Below are 20,407 nucleotides of genomic sequence, written 5' to 3' on the forward strand. Positions count from 1 at the left end.
AGAAAGAGAATCCTCCCATAGCCATTCAAGTAGGAGTTGGGCTTAAAGAGTGGGGACTTGTGCCGAGATGACAGAGGACACTTGTTCTGTAGGTGCCATCTTAGCATCTTGAACAGGCCTTGATGAGACAACTAGTTTGGCTGGTAACTGGCACCATGATCTACATCTGCTTGACAAATAACTCAGAGAAAATGAACAAACATATGCTAAGGAGAAATTTCAACTACTTTCCTAATACATATTCATTAAATTGCAAATCAAATGGCCGATACAAGCATAGATCCATTGGTTTATTCAACACCATGTGAGATATAAAATAAAAATAAAACCAGCATAACTTGTTTGAAATTTATTACTTTACCAATGACAATGTACCTTAGTCCTGATTACACTATAAACCCAACAGTTCATTTACGAAATAGCAGCTCTGGTTTTGGGGACTGTAAAATCTCAGGTCTATACAACCATGCTTTTATACAATAAGTACACTAGTGGTTGGGACTATAAAATCACTACCCTGGACCTCCATATATGCTAAGGAGAAGGTTGAACTACTTTCCTAACACATATTCATTAGATAGCAAATCAAATGGCCGATACAAGCATAGATCCATTGGTTTATTCAACACCATGTGAGATAGAAAATAAAAAGGAAACCAGCATAACTTGTTTGAAATTTATTACTTTACCAATGACAATGTACCTAAGTCCTGATTACACTATAAACCCAACAGTTCATTTACGAAATAGCAGCTCTGGTGTTGGGGACTATAAAATCTCAGGTCTAAACAACCATGCATTTATACAATAAGTACACTAGTGGTTGGGACTATAAAATCACTACCCTGGACCTCCATGCATCCCTTTACAATATCCATTGCTTAGATGATGCCTACAGAGAGAATGACGATGAAAGAGGAGAAGTAGATGAAGAAGAATGTGACTTCCTATTGCAAAATTAGTGATACTCTAGGCAGATTTTCAATTTCTAATGGCCTCTTTCCTCTATTTTGCTACTGATTTGAACCTCTCATGAACATCATGTATAAATTAGAAAAAATATCTCAACTGTTGGGAGAAAATTGAGCCCAGAATTAGGTTAGAAAAGGCATCTCCTTACAACCAATGATAGCCCTCCCTTTTCCTGTTGCCTCTACTGATTGACCCCTTTTGGTGAGGGCTTAATTTTTAATTTGGGGCCACCACTCGCTCAAATTCGTGAAATTAGGGCCATGTGTGAGAAGTCTAACCGAAACAATTATTTACTCTTTTGGACTATTTCACTTTCCTGGCTATTTTAGTCTTCTAGGAAGGTGTCCCACTTGAGATAAAGCTGCTACTAGCGGCTAGGAATGTAATTGTTGCCCAAGTGGAAACTTATGCTACATCCAAATCACTTTACACAAAAACCACTTTATGACTTGGCATTTGAATTGCAGGTTGCACTTTTGACAGTGACTAAGGCATTAAGTATATCTAATATAAAGTGAGCCTTGGAGGATTACTCGTTCCCACAATTATTTGCAAATGGAGGATGGATCCAAATTCAAAGCATCAAGTAGAATCAAAAGCCCCAATTGTAAAATCATGACCGATCAATAATTAATTCAAAATGCTTGAAAGAGGCCTTGATTTTGCAAATCGAGCACAACATTCAAAAGCAATAGGAGAAAGGAGTTCGATCATGGCCCAATTCCTTAACCAGGCACAACATTTGAAAGAAATAGGAGAAAGAAGCCCAATCTTTTAATCAAGCCCAATTACTAAATTGGGCACAAAATTCAAAAGCAATAAGGTCAATCCAATTCCCAAATTGGGCACAAAATTCGAAAGTAATAGTAAAGAGGGACCCAACCAAATCAAATGCAAAAAACATTTCAAAAAGTCACAAAGGCAAAGACAATGAAAAGCTAAGTTGCATTGAAGCGGATATGAATACGGGGTTTGAAATGGATACGGCAAATTTTCAAAAAATCTGGATACAATATGGCAAGGAAACCTCGCACACACACACAGACAGCTATATATATATATATATGATAAAATAAAAAAATTCATATTATCATTCATTTTTTAGTCTTTAGAATCTAGATTCTATATTTAAAAATACATAATCATCATCATGAATTAAACATAAACAAATCATCATCATCAATTCACTATAAGCATTGTCATCGTCATCATCAATGATTATTATAACATTCAAGTTGGCACCTTTGGTTAAAATGTCAATACCCACTCACATTTTAAAGAAATATGAGATTGTTTTCAGAGTCACATCATGATTCATGAAATTATATATTTTTCTAATGAATTTGACAGCACAAACACAGAGGCAACATAGTGAATTTGACTTTGTAAATAGTATGTTGCACAATATCTTGGTCTAGACTCTAAAGGAGTCATGACATAGAAATATTGTTTAGTATCACCGGTTATAATGTAAATTTAATAATTGCAAATAACAGTGTCTACACATTATAAATTGAATTGTATTCCAGTAGCTACAATAGGAGATGCTCTGAAATTCATAGAAAGAAGTAAGTTGGATTTATTTATTCACAACCTAAGATCATATGACCAAGAATCAAGATGCCACATTTTAAGCAGTTAAGTATTGTGAAGTGTGATACTAGTAAAGAAATGTTGAGAAATTTAACCTAAAGCAAAGAAACTGCTTCCACCAGCCAACTTTGTGGGTAACAACTTTCTTCTTGATTTCATAGATACCTTATGAGTTTCCATTCCAAATTCCAGGCTTCCATCCTTTTAGATCTAGCATTGTTGAAAACTTGTTGGCAGATACCCCTATCATGTATGAATCCTTTTTCAAGATAAATTTTCACTTTCAAATAAGTTGTAATCGGTGGATATAAGGTCTGGAAAGAATTCAGCTGCATTTACATGCTCTGGAAAAACAAACCTAGAATATATTCTTGCAATAAAGTGCCTAGAACATTGGAAACTTGGAAAACTAGAAACTTGGAAGCTTGGAAACATATAATTTTTTTTGGAAACAAATCAAATTTTCTTGAGACTCCTTTGAAACGTTTCCGATCTCAAGCTAGCCATTTCCAAAAAAGTGAAACGTGGCAGAAACGTTTCCATGTCGTTTCCAAGCCGTTTCGTACGCATTTCTATATCAGAAACGTCGAACGATGTTTTGGGAGTTGGGGGTAGCGTTTCCGGTAACTTAGATGAAAAGATGGTCAATTCACTAATTGGGAACAATTATTGAGTCAAGAATAAAGAAGAATTCAAAATGGGAAAAAAGAGGCCCAATCATCAAATTAAGTTTGACTCAAAGCTCGACCCCACAATTTGAAAACAAGTGAAATAATGCCCAATTTGAGAATTGAGGAGGTAAAAAGCCAAAACAAGAAGGGTTCTTAAACAAAGGCAAAGCTTCCAAAATCAAGGCCAATTCATAAATCACGTACAATACTTGAAGGCAACAAGAGAGATTGTGCCCAATTCATAAATTGGATGCAACATTTGAAAGTGATAGGAGAAAGATGTTTGAAACTCTGAGAGGGGGGTGAATCAGTGTCTCACTTACAATTAGTTAATTATAAAATTTTAGAGCATGAACAATAGAACAGTAAATAAAAAAACACATCACAAGAGCAGTACACGACAAATTTTTAGGTGGAAACCTTTCCAAGAGACAAATCGTCGAACGCTTTTCTAATATTTGTGAGTATAGTAATTCTTCAGCTCCAACTGAAAGGGAAGCCCCAACTTCCTAGTACTCTAGAAAAGCATTCAAGTTTACAAAGTAGCTCCAACTCCTAAAAAGACTCTCCTGCACCCTAGTTTTTCCAGCTCCAACTGAAAGGGCGCTCCAATGCCCTAGTTTGATCAGCTACAACTGATAGGATGCTCCAACACCCTGTAAGCTTCAACTTGCCCTAGTACCACCCTGCCACCCTAAAGTATTTTAAGGCTAGAACCAGAATGAGACTTACTCTCCTGCCTTTTACCACCCAACCACCCTTAATATATAAAAATAACAAACAATTTGTGGGTTCCCGTACCAGGGACAATGACCCACTTACAAGGATATTCAATAAAACCCTTTTTTGCTAATGCGTGCTTCAGATTTACAATGAAAACTAAACTCCTTCAACAACTTCAAAGTTGCTTCTAAATGAAGTGAAAGTAATAGTCTTTACTTCAGCACAGCTTTTCAGATTGCAAAATGCCTTTAATCAAATAGTCGATTTCATACCTCAAAGAAAAATTGTTGATGCAAGATGTGCCATTGTTATACCTAGAGATGTCTGCTGATGCAGGATGCCTACAGATCTGATGATGCCAAGAATATATCTTAGGATGTCTATCTACAATACTAATTAGATCTCTGTTGATTTACCTTCACTGCTCTAGTTCTTTGATAATACTAGTACACAGCGCTTCTACTACTAAGAGTTCAGTTAGGGTTATACTGCTTCCATATGATTCTTGTACAATTTCCAAATCTGAGCCATAACATCAAACCATACCTTAGTTTAAGCTTTACTTCTTTTGCTATACGCCTTGACGTATCAACACTAACTTGGAAAGGAAAGAAATTATGCCTCAGGATAGTAGACCCTAAATGCTGCTTCAGAATTACAATAGCTAACCTCAGGAAAATGCAAGTCCGAGTTTCAAATAGGCTGAGAATGACCTCAGAAACACTGTTAATTTCCTCCTCAAATTAGGGCACTGAACCATAAGGATACTCTAGACTAATTTGCCAACGAATCCAACTTCAATAATGCCACAAGATAAGCTTCTGAGTTGATTCAAGGAGGACAGATTTGATTGAAGGAGTTGAGTCACAGGACGAATCAAGGGCTGAGTATTTATCTCATGGTGATGTCGAGGTCTGCATAAGCCAGAAGTTTGTCACACAAGAAAAATCCTCTCAAATCTGCCTTGAACACAATTAAGCACACCAAGATCTCAGGAACAGAGTTAATTGAAGCTCAGATCAGTCCAAAGTTTGTCATCAAAAAGCCCTAATATTGCACTATAACATGCACAATGCCTCCAAAATTTGCACGCAAATCTGAAATCGAGTCATAGAGGGCCGAAGCACAAGAGAATCAAAAGAGATCAGTGAATGTAAGCCAACAGACTCAGGTTGAGTGCTCAGAAATCAGTGAGTGTGCCACTGAGATTTGCTTTTGTTGAAGGCCAAAGTAAAACCTCAGAGCCTGTGTGAATAAGCCACAGAGCTTATTTCAGTAAGTCCGCATGGATGCACAAACACTGTAACAACTAGCTTCAGACTTGCCTACCACAGAGGGCTGAAAACTAAGATGAACTTGCCTCAGAACATCAACGAACTTCCTCAGAAAATAGCCCAAATCTCCTTCAAACAGGCCGAATCACCTCAAAAATTGCTTAAAACCCCAACGAAGACTCAATAGCAAAAGATTGAAAGTGCTTCTTCCAAAATTCTACCACAGATTGACCTGTCTTCAAGTTTGGCGTGACTACTCCAAAGGCTGCAAATAGGTAGAAATATTACTTTGAAAATGCCTCAGATTTTTTTGTTACATTTGAAGACAGATTTGCCTTGAATATATAGAGGTCGAGGTATCTTCTAGAGGACAAACCAACCTGTAAAAAGGGAGGGAAGCCGACCTAATTTAGACTTTGAAATTTGAATAATTCTTGGAGCCAAAAATTTGGAAGGGGCCACTCCTAAAATCAAATTAATTTTTGACGCAATGCCCCTGAAAAGCCTCCTTTTATGCAACCGAATTTGACCTCAAAATATTTAATTAAATTCTTCATGGCCTCAAGATTTGGGCAATGATGAGCTGCCACATCATCTCATTTTGGGGACTTTGACCATAAGAAGGGGGCTTCAATCTTTGATCAAGTATATCTCCGCAACCGAGATGAACCACAAGGCATGCCATATACCATTGGAATCAGTAAGATGAGGAGAATCAAATGATGATGGTATTGAGCCCAAGAAACTTGATTTTCCTTGTCATTTTGATCAACTAAAGAGGGGATTCTTCTGGCATTGCTTGGGTTGACATCAATGGCAACCATATTTCAACAAAAGGGCCCTAATCAAAAGATCCGGCCCAATTTCTAAATCAAAAACAACATTTGAAAGCAATAGAGAAAGGGCCTGATCAAAAGGGCGAGCCCTATTCCTAAATCGGGCTTAAAATTCAAATTTATAATGAATAAGGGGCCTAATCCAAAGATATTGCCCAATTCCTAAAGCATACGCAAAATTCTAAAGCAATGAGAGAAAGGAGCCTGATTCCTAAATTGAGCTCAAAAATAGTTTGAAATGTTGCAAAGGCAAAGAAGACAAAATGATGCATGATTCACTGATCGGCCCTGATTAATGAGTTAGGAACAAAGAAGGATTCAAATGAGAGAAAAGGCCTAATAAAGAAGATTGAGCCCATTCAAAGCTAAGCCCTAGAATTCAAAATTAGTGAAATGGTGCCTAAATTGAGGATCTAGGCGGTAAAAAATCATAACAAAAAAGGTCCAACAAAGAAAAGTTTATGCGCATTGAAGAAATTGGTTAGGTATGAAAACCCTGGAGTGTTGAAAACTTCAAAGGTAAGGCCTGGATTGAAATGCAATTTGCCATGAATGTTGTTATGGGCTCCAAAGGCACACAACATCATCGACGATGGATTTTGTTTTCCCTTTCTAGGATCTTGGATCCAGTCCCTGCTTCTTTGGATCTTCCTTGCACTTCTGCACATTTGTTAACTTGGTCCACACCTTTACCCACCTTAACAATTTTCCTCCAACACAATCCTGCTGAGCCACTCTGTCATGGGCAATGTTTTGCAATTCAATGTTCTTCTTGTTTGCGGAAATGTTATTAGAACCAATCAGTCCAGCCGACTTTGGCCCGAAATCGGTCCAAACCGGAATTGGACGGTTCAATACCGAACAGTCCGGTTCTGTAACGGAACTGGCATACTGAACCGGCCTATTCCACCAAACCAACCGGTTCAGGACCGATTTTGTTCTGTGTGTCCTTTCCCAGGGCAACATAAAAAAAAAAAAAAAAATAAATAAAAATAAAAATAAAGAAAAAAATAAAAGATTGCCTTTTTTATCTTTTTATTTTTTCAATTGGTTGGTTTACTTCTAATTCTCTCCTAGGCCAACCTAATATTCAAGCCTATGGTCCTCAGCCTAATATTCAAGCCTATGGTCCTATTATTGCTATGCATTTCATGGTGTTAATTTTAGATAACAATGGTATGTTCTATGCTTAAGAGCAATTTACTTCAATTTTTCTTATTAGCCCAATATCAATTTCCAGATTAGCAGTCACATTAACATTGATAGTAAATTCAGATAGAACATAAACAATAAGTAAAAGACAAGGCAAGGCAAGAGGACACACTATTTGGTGGATGCTAGGGAAAAACCCCAATGAAGGGAAAACCCTTTGATCAAATCTTCTTATTATTCTTCAAAAGTTCAATAGAGAGAGAAAGTACAATATACAAAATTTACTTGCCCAAACACTGTGAAAAATAGTCCAGTCAAACTGCAGTCAACAGGATGCCCTAACCAAAAAGTCAATGCTAGTCAAACTAGCAGAAATTCTCCTCCAATTCAGCTCAGTCAAACCCATTCAACTCGACCTCCAAAGTCCAAATCAACCCAAAACAGTTCTGAAAAATCTGGTCAAACTTGGTCAATGCATAGGCAACTTTCTGCGGTCAAAGGGGTGCAGTCAACGCTAGTCAACCTGCTCAAAAAGTCTCGATTTTTGTGCCATAATATGCGGCTTTCCCAAGTAGAGAATTCCCACAAAAAATGTAGTCAAACATTGCCCGATCAACGGTAGTCAAAGTTGGATGCAACTCGGTCAACGTAGAGAACAAAAATCCCAGTCAAACCTTCGCACACGTGGAGAGGAACAGGCTGCCTATAATTTTGTATGACCCAATCAAATGTAGAGAGAGAAAGATGTGTGATGATGAGTGACCAAATGAGGAAAATGAGTCCTCTATATACAGACAACGTTGAGGGTGAAGAGACACGTTTGTTGGGATTCAAGAGCCTACATTAGACTTCTAGCCGACCTTGACAATTTGTCCATAGAAGAAATAAAGTCATAATTCCATTTATACTTGTCAGGATGAGATGATCTTTAGATCAATCCTACAACTCTCGGAAAGAGGAATCCAATAAAAATATCATCTCCATCATATGAGCTAACCAAGGTGGAGTTTGGCCCTAGTTGCCAATTTTAACACATGGTAATGTTAAATTCTTAAAGCGAAAGTGGCATTCTCCTTAATCTTTCATTTCCATCATTTTACTTAAATTTTTAACATTACCATGAAATGACTCGGGATGTTTGAGAGTGGTTCCAACCTCATTTGATTTCATATGGAGAAAGTAGACTTTTATATTTCACTCAAAATCCAGCAGAGTTAACAATTTTTCAGGATATCAGGATTGCCGAGATTGCAACATTTCCACTGCATTTTGTCATGTACGAGAGTAAGGAACTAGTATTTAATAAACAACACCAATCCCTCTATGTACTTTGATGTTAGTGGAAATGGTTGTCGAACTCCTCTATCATGATTAATGACTCTACTAAAAATGTACCCATCACTAAAACAAAATCTTGACTTGACATGCTATGTTTTTTCTATCTTATTTTACTGTTTAGAGGGTTATATTGATGATAAAGATCCCAATATAGGCAATGATTGCAGACTTGGATGCTACTCATTCTTCAAATGATGATGAGGAGGATGATTAGGATGATGATTATGATGATGAGGAGGATGATTAGGATGATGAAATTGACAATTACCACTTGTAGGTTGTATTTGTAGTATTGTAGATTGTGGTATCGTACTATCATGTTATTTTGGACTATAAGTGCCTTTTAGATCCTGTTCTAGATGTTTTTTGGTTCAGCAACGTTTTTCACTAAGTGCTATTTTGGTTATATGCACTATTACTTGCTATATGCCTTTTAGATCCTATTGCTTGATGTTTTTTGGTTCAGCGATGTTTTGCACTAAGTGTTATTTTGGTTCAATGCACTATTACTTGTTATATAAATGAGAACTTGTGCATATTTGTGTATAAATGGTTTGGATTCATATGGATGCACATGAATATATATTTTTTTCTTTAAAATATGAAGATTTTATGTGTTTTTGGTAAACCGGTTTTTTTCCAGTTTTTAACTGATTCCCGATCCACAAGATTTTTCAATTCTGATAACATTGGTTTGCGGCTATGTTGCAGGAAACGTTGCCTCCAGGGTCATTTCAGCCCAGAAATGAAAAAGGAAACAAGGAAACTCATACCGTATAGCTTGGAAACTCGTTTTCGGTCGTACTGACACATTTCACGCTAGGGAAACAAGGCCAGTACAGCCGGAAACGAGTTTCTAGGCCGTACGGCGGAGTTTCCACTTCACAATTGCAGTTTTCTTTTATTTATTTTTTATTTTTTCGCTTCCAATTTTTTATTGCGCAAATAAAATATCTTGTGGATGCTTCTCTCAAGTTATAAAAAAGCTCTTGCCTCATTCCCTCATCACACAATTGAGCGAGTCATTTCTCTTGGAGATGGAGAAAAGAGGAAGAGAGCAGTGGTTTGAGCTAGGGCATTTTCAACAGTGAGCAAAGAAGATTTCAATAGCAAGAGAAAGAGATTTCAGTAGCAGATTTGGAGTGCAGAGTTTCCAACTACAACATTCTTGGCTTTTGGCTCAGCCACAACCATATTTCTCGTCTTTTCTGGCATTTTGGGGTAGCTTCAGCTACAAAAAATTAATTTGGGTAAGAAACATTCATTTTCTTAGTTTTTTCCTACTATTACTTCAATTTTTCGAGGGTTTATGCTTCCAAATATATGAAAAACGTTTTTTCTTTACAATTTTTTTTTTTTTGCAGCAATGGCTTCTAACCAAGGTGCAACTGCAAGTTCAAGCCCTGGGTCCAACCCGAGCACTGAATATTATCCTCTTCGGAGGCATGTTCAGAAGCTTCAAAAATGTGAAGGTGGTGGCTCATGGGAATGACGATGTAATATTTGCAATAATTCGTACAAGGGCTCCTACCCAAGAGTGAAGGCACATCTTTTGCATGGAGGAGGACAAGGGATTGCAGGTTACACAAAAACAGCAGACCCATTGGCAAGGAGGGCATATCAAAGAGAGCAAGATAAGGCGGATGGAATGAAAAGAAGGCATGACGAGCTTAGTCAAGTTCCTCCTCAAGCTCCACCTAACATTGAGACAAGGATTGTAGTTGAAGCAAGGAAGAGGAGAGCCAATGCCACTCAACAACATGAGCAACTGGCATCCAAAAATACAAAAGGGGCATCCCATTCAGTTTAGGATAGCAGAATTGCTAAATTGGTGAATGTGCAAGTGAGAGAAGAAATTGATTCCAGAGTGGCTAGGTGCATCTATGCATGTGGTATCTCATTCAATGTTGTTTGCTCTCCTTACTGGCAAGAGGGTGGTGCAAGTTATCACAGATAATGCACCAGTTTGCAAAGATGCAAGTTTAATTATTGAAGGAAGGTATGACCACATCTTTTGGACACCCTGCATTGTCCATAATCTGAATCTGATTTTAGAGAAGATCAACAACAAAGTTCCATGGATAAAGGAAATCACAGGGGAAGCAAGGGAGATTGTTAAATTCATCACCAACCACCACTAATCTCAGGCAATATTTCGAGAGTACTCCAAATTAGAGTTGTTAAAAGTTGTTGAGATGAAATATGCCTCAAACTTCCTGATGTTGCGCAGCCTTGTTGAGGTTAAGCAGGCATTAGTTTTTATGGTGGTGAGTCAATTTTGGGTTGAGTGGAGACAAACAAATTCAGAGTGGGGATATATGGTGCGTAGATTGTGCCTTGATGAGGACTGGTGGAGCAAGATAGATTTCTTGCTAAAGTTCACAACCCCTGCATTTCAGCTTCTTCGGAAAGTTGACACTGAACAACCTTTCTTAGGAGAGGTATATGATGGCATGGATTCCATGGTTGAGAAAACTATGGAAATTATTTCACAAGAGTCTCCATAGCTTTTGTTTGTTGATGATCATTTTGTTCATTTAGTCAAGAAAATCATTGTTGATAGGTGGAACAATTTCAACACTCCATTACACACTTTAGCACATGCCTTGACCCCAAATTTTAAGATGAGGAGCTTATTGCTCAAAGCAATGGGAAGAAGAAGGCACCCCATAAGGATAGAGAGGTGGCCAATGGGGTAAAAAAAGCCCTTATGAGAATATTTCTATCTCATCTACACAGGGAGGTAAAGGAAGAATTTTCCAGTTTTGCTGCAGGATTAGATCATTATTCAGATATATCAGCTTTGGAGGAGAGAAGCACCATGAATCCAGTTAGGTGGTGGATTTGTCATGGAGAAAATGGTGTACATTTGCAAAACCTTGTCATTCGTGTTCTTTCACAAGTGGCAAGCTCTTCATCAACAGAAAGGAATTGGAGCACCTATGGTTTTATTCATTATGTGAAGCGCAATAGGTTGGGCTCACAAAAAGCAGAGGATCTTGTTTATGTGCACTCCAACCTTCGCCTTGCATCTCGTAGTGGTCCAGAATACAACAATGGTCCTTCTAAAGAATGGGATGTGGATCCAAAAATTCCTAATTTGGATCTCTCTCTTGCTGCCCTAAATATTGAGGTCCAGCCTGGAAGTGGAATTGGCCCATCATCTTCTTCAGCGCCACCATCCACTGTTGAGTGTGCTTCTGCTTCTATTTTTGATGAGGATTATGATGATGAGGATTAGTCTTTTGTATTTATAGTTCTTGTAGCCTCAGTCTTTATTGTACTTGCAGCCTCATATATATAATAAGGCTGATTTTGAAATTTGGATATATAATAAAGGTTGATTTTGGATATTCCGATATTGCTATTTTTATTATGTGATAATTCATGAGTAAATGTGATGTAAATTTAATCATAATGTTTAAACTTTCAATGTTATAAATTATAATGTATCATGTATTGCATTTCCCCGTTTCCAAAATTTGGGGGGGGTCATGTTTCGTACCCGTGCCCGTTTCGGAAACTCGTACCCGTTTCCCCATTTCATGCAACTTAGGTTTGCGGTAACATAATTCTCAAATGCAGCACCTTAACTCCCCACAATCCAATTCTCCACAACATCTCTTTGTGGGACTTTACATCATCCACTATTCATCCTTTCAGGTTCTCTAATTTCTCCATCCACAATATTGACTTGCAAAACCTGCAACCCTGATTTGCAGGCCTCTCAAATTTCCACAAGCACAAACTCCTATTGACACATCCACTAACATGTCTTGCAGGTCCTTTCCACATTCACAACTTCACTCACAAACTTCCCATGTGGGTCTTTCAAGCTTGTACGTCCTTTGCAGTTTTTTCATTTATGCGTCAAACATTTTTCAAACTCCTACGAATCCACTCCTTTCATTGTTCCATTTTTCTTCTGAAGTTGGGAGCAATCTCTTCATCTTAAAAAAGGTTGAAGAGTGCTCTACATTATGTTTATTGATGTAACTAAAGCAAATTAATATTTTAACAATCACATCTTTTCAGTCTATGTTAAAATAGTGATCTATTAATGAATATATTTTTAATATGAACATGATAATTTCTACTGAGATACAATTCTGAGAAAAATAGTGCATAACAACAAAATCATGAATCCAGAGAAACAGGGGAAATGAGCTTCATATGAAATTAGGAAAGCATCATCTCTTGAAAAATACAGAGTATAGTAACACGGTAATTAGCCCTAGGTTTAGATTTTTCATGGAGATGCAGATACATACCAAAAACGATAGTTCTTCATCCAACCAGTGCACAAAGTCAACAACATCTTTAATGTTTGTGTAAGCAGCTGCCCGAACTTCATTTGCCAGTGATTGAACAAAGTCACCTTGAGTCTCCACATCAGCTTTAACCTGCATTCACAGAGGACCAGTTGTTTACCTTTGTTCAATGCCAAACAATTTTTTTCAAATAACAAGAAGCGGAGGTCCAAAAATTGACATCCAAACTCTTTAAATTGTTATTCAAATAAATATGAATGCTAATTAAGGCAGATTCATAGCACATTTGTGACTCAAAAAGTAGTACTCACAGATAAAAGATATGCAGATTTGTTTCCAAACTCTCCAATCATGTTACTACAAGCATCTGAAATGTTGGTTGATGCTGTGGATGCCACATTCGAAATTTCCTTTTGCACTTCTCTTTTCACTAGCGATTGATAGAACTCAACTACCTGTGGCACTCTTTGCACTTTATCTCCTGCTCTGCCTTGAGATTCAATTGGGATGCCAGTTGGAGGTGCCGGTGGAGTTGGAATCATACCAGGGGCAGCTGGAGGTGGAGGTGGAGGAGGTGGGGAGATAGGTATGGCATGGGAAGCTTTTGATGAAGCATTACTGTATGTCAAAGAACCAGTGGATGGCTTTGGAGGTTTCTTTGCAACCCTCGGAGCCCTCTTTTGTACTCCTTTAAATGTCATTTTGCTAATTTCAGGCTCCTTGCTTTCACGGTCATTGCCATTTTTTGAATCAGTTTGAGATCCCCTTGTTTGAATAGTGTCTATAAACTTCTCTGGCATAACACTTTCAGCCAGTGCCTCAGTTTTCAATTTTTCAGAAAACTTTGCTGCTCTTGCTTGCTCTGCTCTTTCTTTGATGTCATTCTCTCTCTGTATTGATAAATTATGTCTGACTTTAGAGTCAGGATGCTCCCCACCATGCATGCCTCCCACAGACTTTGACATAAGTTGAAATGAAGTTGCCACATTGATTAATGAGTCACTCATATCCAGAGTTGTTCTTGATGTATGATAGTCATCCTTTCTAGGAGAATCAACCATTGCTGCAAGATCATGTGTCTCAAGGAAAGTATCTGATTTCGACCTTGCCTTTGTTTTGGGGCCATTGTGTCTTGTTAAAGAGGCAACGGAAGCATCAGTGCTTGAACTTATCGGCATTATAAATTCTAATGAGCTAACTGAAATTGACTGTTTGTGCCCTGGACTTTCATGCCCTGGACTTCTGTGCCCTGGATTTTCATGCCCTGGACTTCTGTACCCTGGACTTTCATGCCCTGGACTTCTGTAACCTGTAATAGGCCCAGTTCCTCTTCTGTCTCCAGCTGATCTAACTGATGACACTGCAGAACCCTCCTTACTTCTCCCCCATCTTTTTAGCTTGTGAATTAGGCTTGGTTTCTTCAATCGGGTTAGTCTGGTAGAGGTGCTGTCTAAAGAGGATTCATCAAAATCACAACTCTCAGGAGGTGTTGATGTATGGGATGATGGACTCTTGGAGTCATTATCTGTACACTCTTTGTCATGTAATGCTAGAGAATCATGTCCTGCATATTCCAACATAAGCTGCTTTGCATTCTCCTGTGACCTTGGGCTCAAGCTTTTGTTGAGATGTCGTGCTGTCAGTTTTCCTGGAGGGGGTTGGTAGTTCCTTAATTCATAGCGTAGACATGCATTAACCCATCTTAAATACACCAGTTCTTCCACTTCACTAAATCGATTATTTTGCAGACCTTCCACTTGCTTTAACAGATCTTCATTCTCATGCCTCAAAGTTTTCAGCTCTTCTCTTGCCTTTTGCATTGTCTCTGTCTGCAGGCAAAGAAAATATAGACACGATCATTGCCATCTTTTAATTTGATTTGAACTGCCATATTATACAAATAACTTAAAATGCACAAAAAGCAGCTAACCAGAGAAGTCTTACACTCAACCCAGTACTAGGTGAAAAACATAACACCATATACTGAAAAAGGCATACCTCTGTTATTTTAGAGAGGGAAGCAATTTGGGTTTCTGCATTGTCTAGTTTCAGCATCAGCTCCCGCTTCTCATGTTGCAACTCTTTGTTGGCCCTTCTTAATTCCATCACTTCGATTTCCAGATCTTTCAAAGTCTGCAGTTTCTTCTCAATCTCGAATTTCTTTTCAGAATACTTTTTCTCAGTGTCTTGAAGAACTGCAACTTGTTGGTTGAGCATAAGAAGTTGCTCTTTTGTCTGCATAAATTCCATTTGTATCTGTCTCTGAAGTTCTTTAATCATTGCTCTGGCAGATTCAAGCTCTTTCTTTACTAGGGAAGATTCCTCTACTTCCTCTTCAAGTTTCTTCTTTTGAGTTTCCAAAGAATTCAGTTTTAAATTGAGCATTTCAATCTCAACCGTGTTTAGTTGGAGCCGTTTTTGTAATTCTACTATGTTTGTTTCCTGTTCCATGAGACCATAATACTCCAGCAATTCCCCTTGAAGATTTTCTTCACTTTTCTGCAATTCTTCTACAAGATTCTTCAATCTCTCAATTTCGGCAGCATTATCTGAAATTGCCTCCTCGCACATGTGCTTATATTCCTCAGGAATTATATGAGGATCTACTGCAATAACCTGCTTCTCCTCACCACCCGACTGTGTAGGTTTAGAAGATGAAACAACCTCTTCCAAAGGAAACTCGATCTCTCCTGATAAAAGTGCATTGAACTCTGGCAAGAGGAGATCATCGTTGGCCAAGCTCAGTGATGGACTAATGCTATCAACTCTTTTAACGACCCCCATCTGCATAGCCCGTCCATTTTATACATTATTCAACTTTGAATTGAACCGATCATAGATAAATTTAAACATGATCATCTATTAGTTTGGGAAAACATTCAAAAGAGAATATATTCCTTCCAATTCAGCAGGATGCCCTTGGGCCGCCCTAGTTCACAATTAATATGAAAGACGCTTATCGCACTTGTATTTGTGTCCACCACCTGTAAAGATGTGGAACACTGTTTTATACTGCGACGCATGTGAACACTCGACTTAACAGCCATGATGACTCAAACACTTACAACGGCACCCTTGCCGGAGCACGCAATCCACTTTTCTGAGGAATCAAACCTTGTGGGGCTATAACAATAGCCCGCTTTCATTGACCCGGGCCTTTATACTGTGATGTGTGTGACCACCCGACTCGACTTGACAATGCCCGGTTTTCATTGACACCGGTCTTGTGGCTTAGTTCACTATAAACATCTCACAATCATTCAATTTAATCCCTCTCTGTGAGCATGCATAGCAAAGCTCCATCCCCTAAATACTAAACACAGCTAACTACCGGTCAACGGACCCTCAGACATCAATTCTAGAATTTGAGAGTAATCCAAGAGAAAATGAAATGATCAAGACCCTAGATTAACTATTAAAAACAAACTGTACTGATAAATTTTGAGTAATCCATAAAAATAAAATAAAACTTCTGCAACGGAAGAAAAACCAATTGGAACAGCTTTACATACATCATTTTCCTGTGTTGAGTCCACTTTCGTGTACGAACATATTTCTTTCTTGATTTCCACATTGTCTTGAGCCTTCTTGTTAGAGTTTCCTAACTCTGGATCCACAACAATCAGGATTCAAGAGCATTCTCAGGAAATTAATTAAGACAAGATAAAGCGTAAACAGAAAATCAAGACTAATTTCTTTACCTTTTGCAGAAAATATCAAATAAATCGAAAAACAAAATGAATAGCAACGCAGACAAGGGAGAAACGGAATGTTTACCTCCCTGAGCATCCGATCCTCTGATAGTCTTTCGATTGACAGGCCTAAATCTCAGATGAGTCAATATGTAAGCTGTAACCGAAAGACTGATAGCAAGGCCTATCTTCACTAACATATATGTAATTCTTCTACTCGCCACCGTTAATCGCCCGCCTATCGCGCTTATCTGTCGTGAAGTCTCAGAAATCCGGCTTCCTCGATCACCTAAAACGCAATTTACACAGATTGTAAGAACAAACTTATTTTCTCTACTCTCAAACCTTCAGAAAGAAGGCAATTTCTTTAAAAAGCCTCTCAAGCAACAATAAATACGGAATATAAAACAAAAGAGATATACTCGCCATGCCAGCGTCTTTCACTGAATAAAACCAGAATTCCGCTAAAAACAGTACTTCAAAAGAGTGAACTCCTGTGCAATTAAGTCCGATCAAATCCATTTAAGCAAAATAGTCGACGACTTATTCGTTCAAACAACATAATCACTTCAAATATTGATTAGATAAAGCCTCTAACAAATCAAATCTTAAGCGGGTCAAACCTTACAAAACGCAAAACCCGTTCCAATTTTAACAGAAGCAAGCCATGAAGCTAGTGTCATGTCATTTTGTCGTTGGCACCGAAGTCTATCAAATTCTTCAACGAAACTTGATAAAAAATTTCTCCCCGGAACGAAGAACAGTTAAAAGCTGGACAGAGTCGGGCCAAATTTTGCAGAGTCCGGTATATTTGACTGCTAAACACACAAGCCAGAATGAATTCATGCTTTAAATGAAAAAGCTCAGAGCATACTTTGCCATAAGCAAAATCAAAACGAGTTTGTCATCCAAGGGTTTGAAGTATACACGAAATTCACAATCACAATGTCAATGTCACTCTGTATCCGGCTACCGGGAATTGATGAATTATGCCGAAAATTTTTGCCAGCAGCCGTCCATCCAATTAAATACAAGTCCAACTGGAATATATTACACCCCTGAGAAATATGGTGGATTTAATAAAATAGTGAGCACACAGTTTTATATTGTGGGAAGCATGGGATTAGACTGTTAGCGTTGACAAATTTGTTGGATCGCCGCGGAGGCATCTGCTCTTACATTTATATTTTGTATGCGCTGAGCAATCTCACACGCAACAGATCGACACAATTGTGGGGTCTCCGAATCTTAGTGTTCCAAAGTTTAAAATTCATTCCGGGGTTTAAGGGATGGGTGTTTTTCGTATTGAATGAATTCGTTTAGGCTCGGAAGTCCCACCCACGCGTCTATCCGATTGCCATATGATTTTTTCCTTTTTTTCCGAGCATTGAAAAAAGAGCATTCAGAGTATTTATATCTTACCAAGAAATTGTTTAAGCACCTTGTAGAAATTTTGTCCATCAATTGCCATATGATTTTTTTTCTTTTAATTAAGCATGGAAAAAAGAGCATTCCGAGTATTTATGTCGTACCAAGAAAATGTTTAAAAATTTGCCAGAAAATTTGTTTCCATTTTCGAAGAAGTTTAAATATTTTTTAAATGGGTTTCGATAATATTCATTATTTTTTAAATTGGTTTCGATAATATTCATTAAAATTTGGTAATATAATTATTCTAAATTTTATAACTTTTATTAATATTATCATGATGATGATGATGGTTAACATCCACTGAGACCAAATAATGGTCTATTGGACCTAAAGAAACAAATTATTTATTTTGATTTAAGATTTTATTCTTATGCTCAAAAAGCTTGGAGAGAAGCCTCCCGAGCTCACTATAATTTTGACATTGTAAAAGGCTAAGAAGGTCAGTATTGTAACAAAGATTGTGAAACTGAGATCTAATGTGGTTATACGCGGGGCACTCTAAGAGGAAGTGTTTTCATCTTCGATGTTCCTATTCTCACATATATGGCAGATCCTTTCCATCCATGGCGTTTTAGGAACTGCCCAACGACCTGTTTCACTATGGAGCTCATGAGAATTCGTTCTAATCTTTGCTATATTAATTTTCTTCTTTGAGCTAGTTAAAATAGAGAGATACTTTTGATCTTCTAGGGTGGGGTTGATGACCTTCTTATAATAACTTAATTTTCTTTTAGCCGCTAAATCTTTCTCACACCACATTTTTTCTTTGAACTTAGAGGTAACAATATCTTTAATGTTATTTATGTTTTGCAATGCATCATTTTTGTTGATCTCCCAATAGTTTAACCAGGCCCTTGTGTCTTTATGCCACCCTCGATTGAGCCTTAGGTGGTGCTGGCTAGAATTTAAACCTAGCTTAGGAAGTCTATGATCGTCTATGTTACTGATTTTGTGCTTGTACAACAGAAACCTAAGCATAGCTAGGCTCTCAATAGGGGAAAGACCTGCTTCTATAAGGAGAATAGGATAGGGTGTATTACTTTTAATTTTCAGGTTATAAGTTATAAAGGGCTTCTGGATTTGCTCAATCTTTCTCCATGACTCTCTAGAGATGCTGCAACCCCAAACCTCACAGCCATATAAGATAACAGGAGTGACTAAAGTTTCAAAGAGGAACTTCTTTTTATCCCACATTAGGAGGTTTGCTATTTTACAATTATTTTCAAGACCAAAATAAGCTTTCCACCCCCATTAATCCTTTTCTCAATGCTATGGTTCCAATTGAGCTTGTGATGAATAAATAAATAAATAATTTAATTTGGATTAAAATTAATAAAAAAATAATTGAATATGTTAAAAAATATTTAGATAATTTTTTTTATTTTATTGAGGTATAGATATGGTTGGTAAATGGTATAAATATTAATCTATAATAACAATTGAGTTCATTTCAGGTGTTTAAGTAGAATGGTTGTTATCTTCCTCACCTATGTTGATGAGATGATGGGTTATAATACTTCAATAAATATTGTTGTAATGGCTTTGTCCATTGTTGTATTGGCTTAGTTAGTGAACCATAGACATCCATCCATTAACCATGGAGATCCACTCCCTTAACCATATAAATAGGCCAATACTATCCCTTATCAATACTAAATACCCAAAAAATGATAACTCATTTTATATGACATTTTTTTCAATTAATCAATTTAATTAAAACAGAGAAATGACATCTCAACCTTTGATTTATAACTATTACTCTTAAAAATATTATAGAATATTTTGTGGAGGTTAAATCTATTGATAATTAAATTAAAATTCTAGAAATATTATTTCAAAATAAGCACATGTTAACTTAAAAATTCTAAAAATCCATATTCCAAAATAAACATGTCAATATAATTACTTTTTTACTAAAAAATTATTATTTTCAAATTTAACAAAAAAAAATTACTAATTAAAATTTCATTTTATTATGGAGTTGTTTTTAGTGAAACTTTTGGGAAGCTTTTCCAGTGGGTTTTTCGGGTTTAATTTCTCTAAAATCCCCTAGGAATTTATTGAAATCACAACCTTGATGGTTAACTCTTGCACATTCAAAGTGCCATAGGGGAATTTCAGGGTGTTGAATCCATTTATGTAGTCAAAAAACCATTTTAAATAACACAAATCAAGATTTCACCTCAACCATATATGTAGTCAAAAAACCAGTGTAAATAACACAAATCAAAATTTCACCTCAAAAAATTTCGCCAAATTCAGAAAATCTAAAAAATCACACTAAAAACAACACCTTTGAATATTATAAAATTAAAATATATATATATATAATAATTTGAATTTAAAAATTTATTTAAAATATTTTATATTTCCCAAAAATTTCATCTCATCATTGTAAACTTTCACCATAAAATCGTAATTTTCGAAACAACTTTAGTTTTAAATTTAAGAAAA

At 37.0% G+C, this 20,407-nt stretch overlaps 1 protein-coding gene across 4 annotated transcripts in view; it reads right to left on the minus strand.

Moving 5' to 3' along the window:
• Positions 1-17,674, minus strand: part of LOC149186124 (protein CHUP1, chloroplastic-like) — a 58,596-nt gene extending 40,922 nt beyond the window's left edge. Inside the window, exons 1-8 of one of the 4 annotated variants that reach the window (XM_089410907.1) lie at positions 17,450-17,674; positions 17,146-17,337; positions 16,945-17,016; positions 16,608-16,811; positions 16,343-16,437; positions 14,829-15,614; positions 13,142-14,659; positions 12,831-12,962 (exon numbers count right to left, since the gene is read on the minus strand). In XM_089410907.1, coding sequence (XP_089267033.1) covers positions 12,831-12,962; positions 13,142-14,659; positions 14,829-15,614; positions 16,343-16,437; positions 16,608-16,811; positions 16,945-16,951 — 2,742 coding nt within the window. In that variant the 5' untranslated portion in view covers positions 16,952-17,016; positions 17,146-17,337; positions 17,450-17,674. Of the gene's footprint in view, positions 1-12,830; positions 12,963-13,141; positions 14,660-14,828; positions 15,615-16,342; positions 16,438-16,607; positions 16,812-16,944; positions 17,017-17,145; positions 17,430-17,449 lie in introns of those variants that run through there. The other 3 variants (XM_089410910.1, XM_089410908.1, XM_089410909.1) reach the window with 3 other exon arrangements.
• Between the last annotated feature and the right edge of the window lie 2,733 nt (positions 17,675-20,407).

This window comes from Pinus tabuliformis, chromosome 3_1, assembly GCF_031772625.1.
Source record: "Pinus tabuliformis cultivar Carrire ecotype Pingquan chromosome 3_1, CPIR1, whole genome shotgun sequence".
Classification (NCBI taxonomy): Eukaryota; Viridiplantae; Streptophyta; class Pinopsida; order Pinales; family Pinaceae; genus Pinus; species Pinus tabuliformis.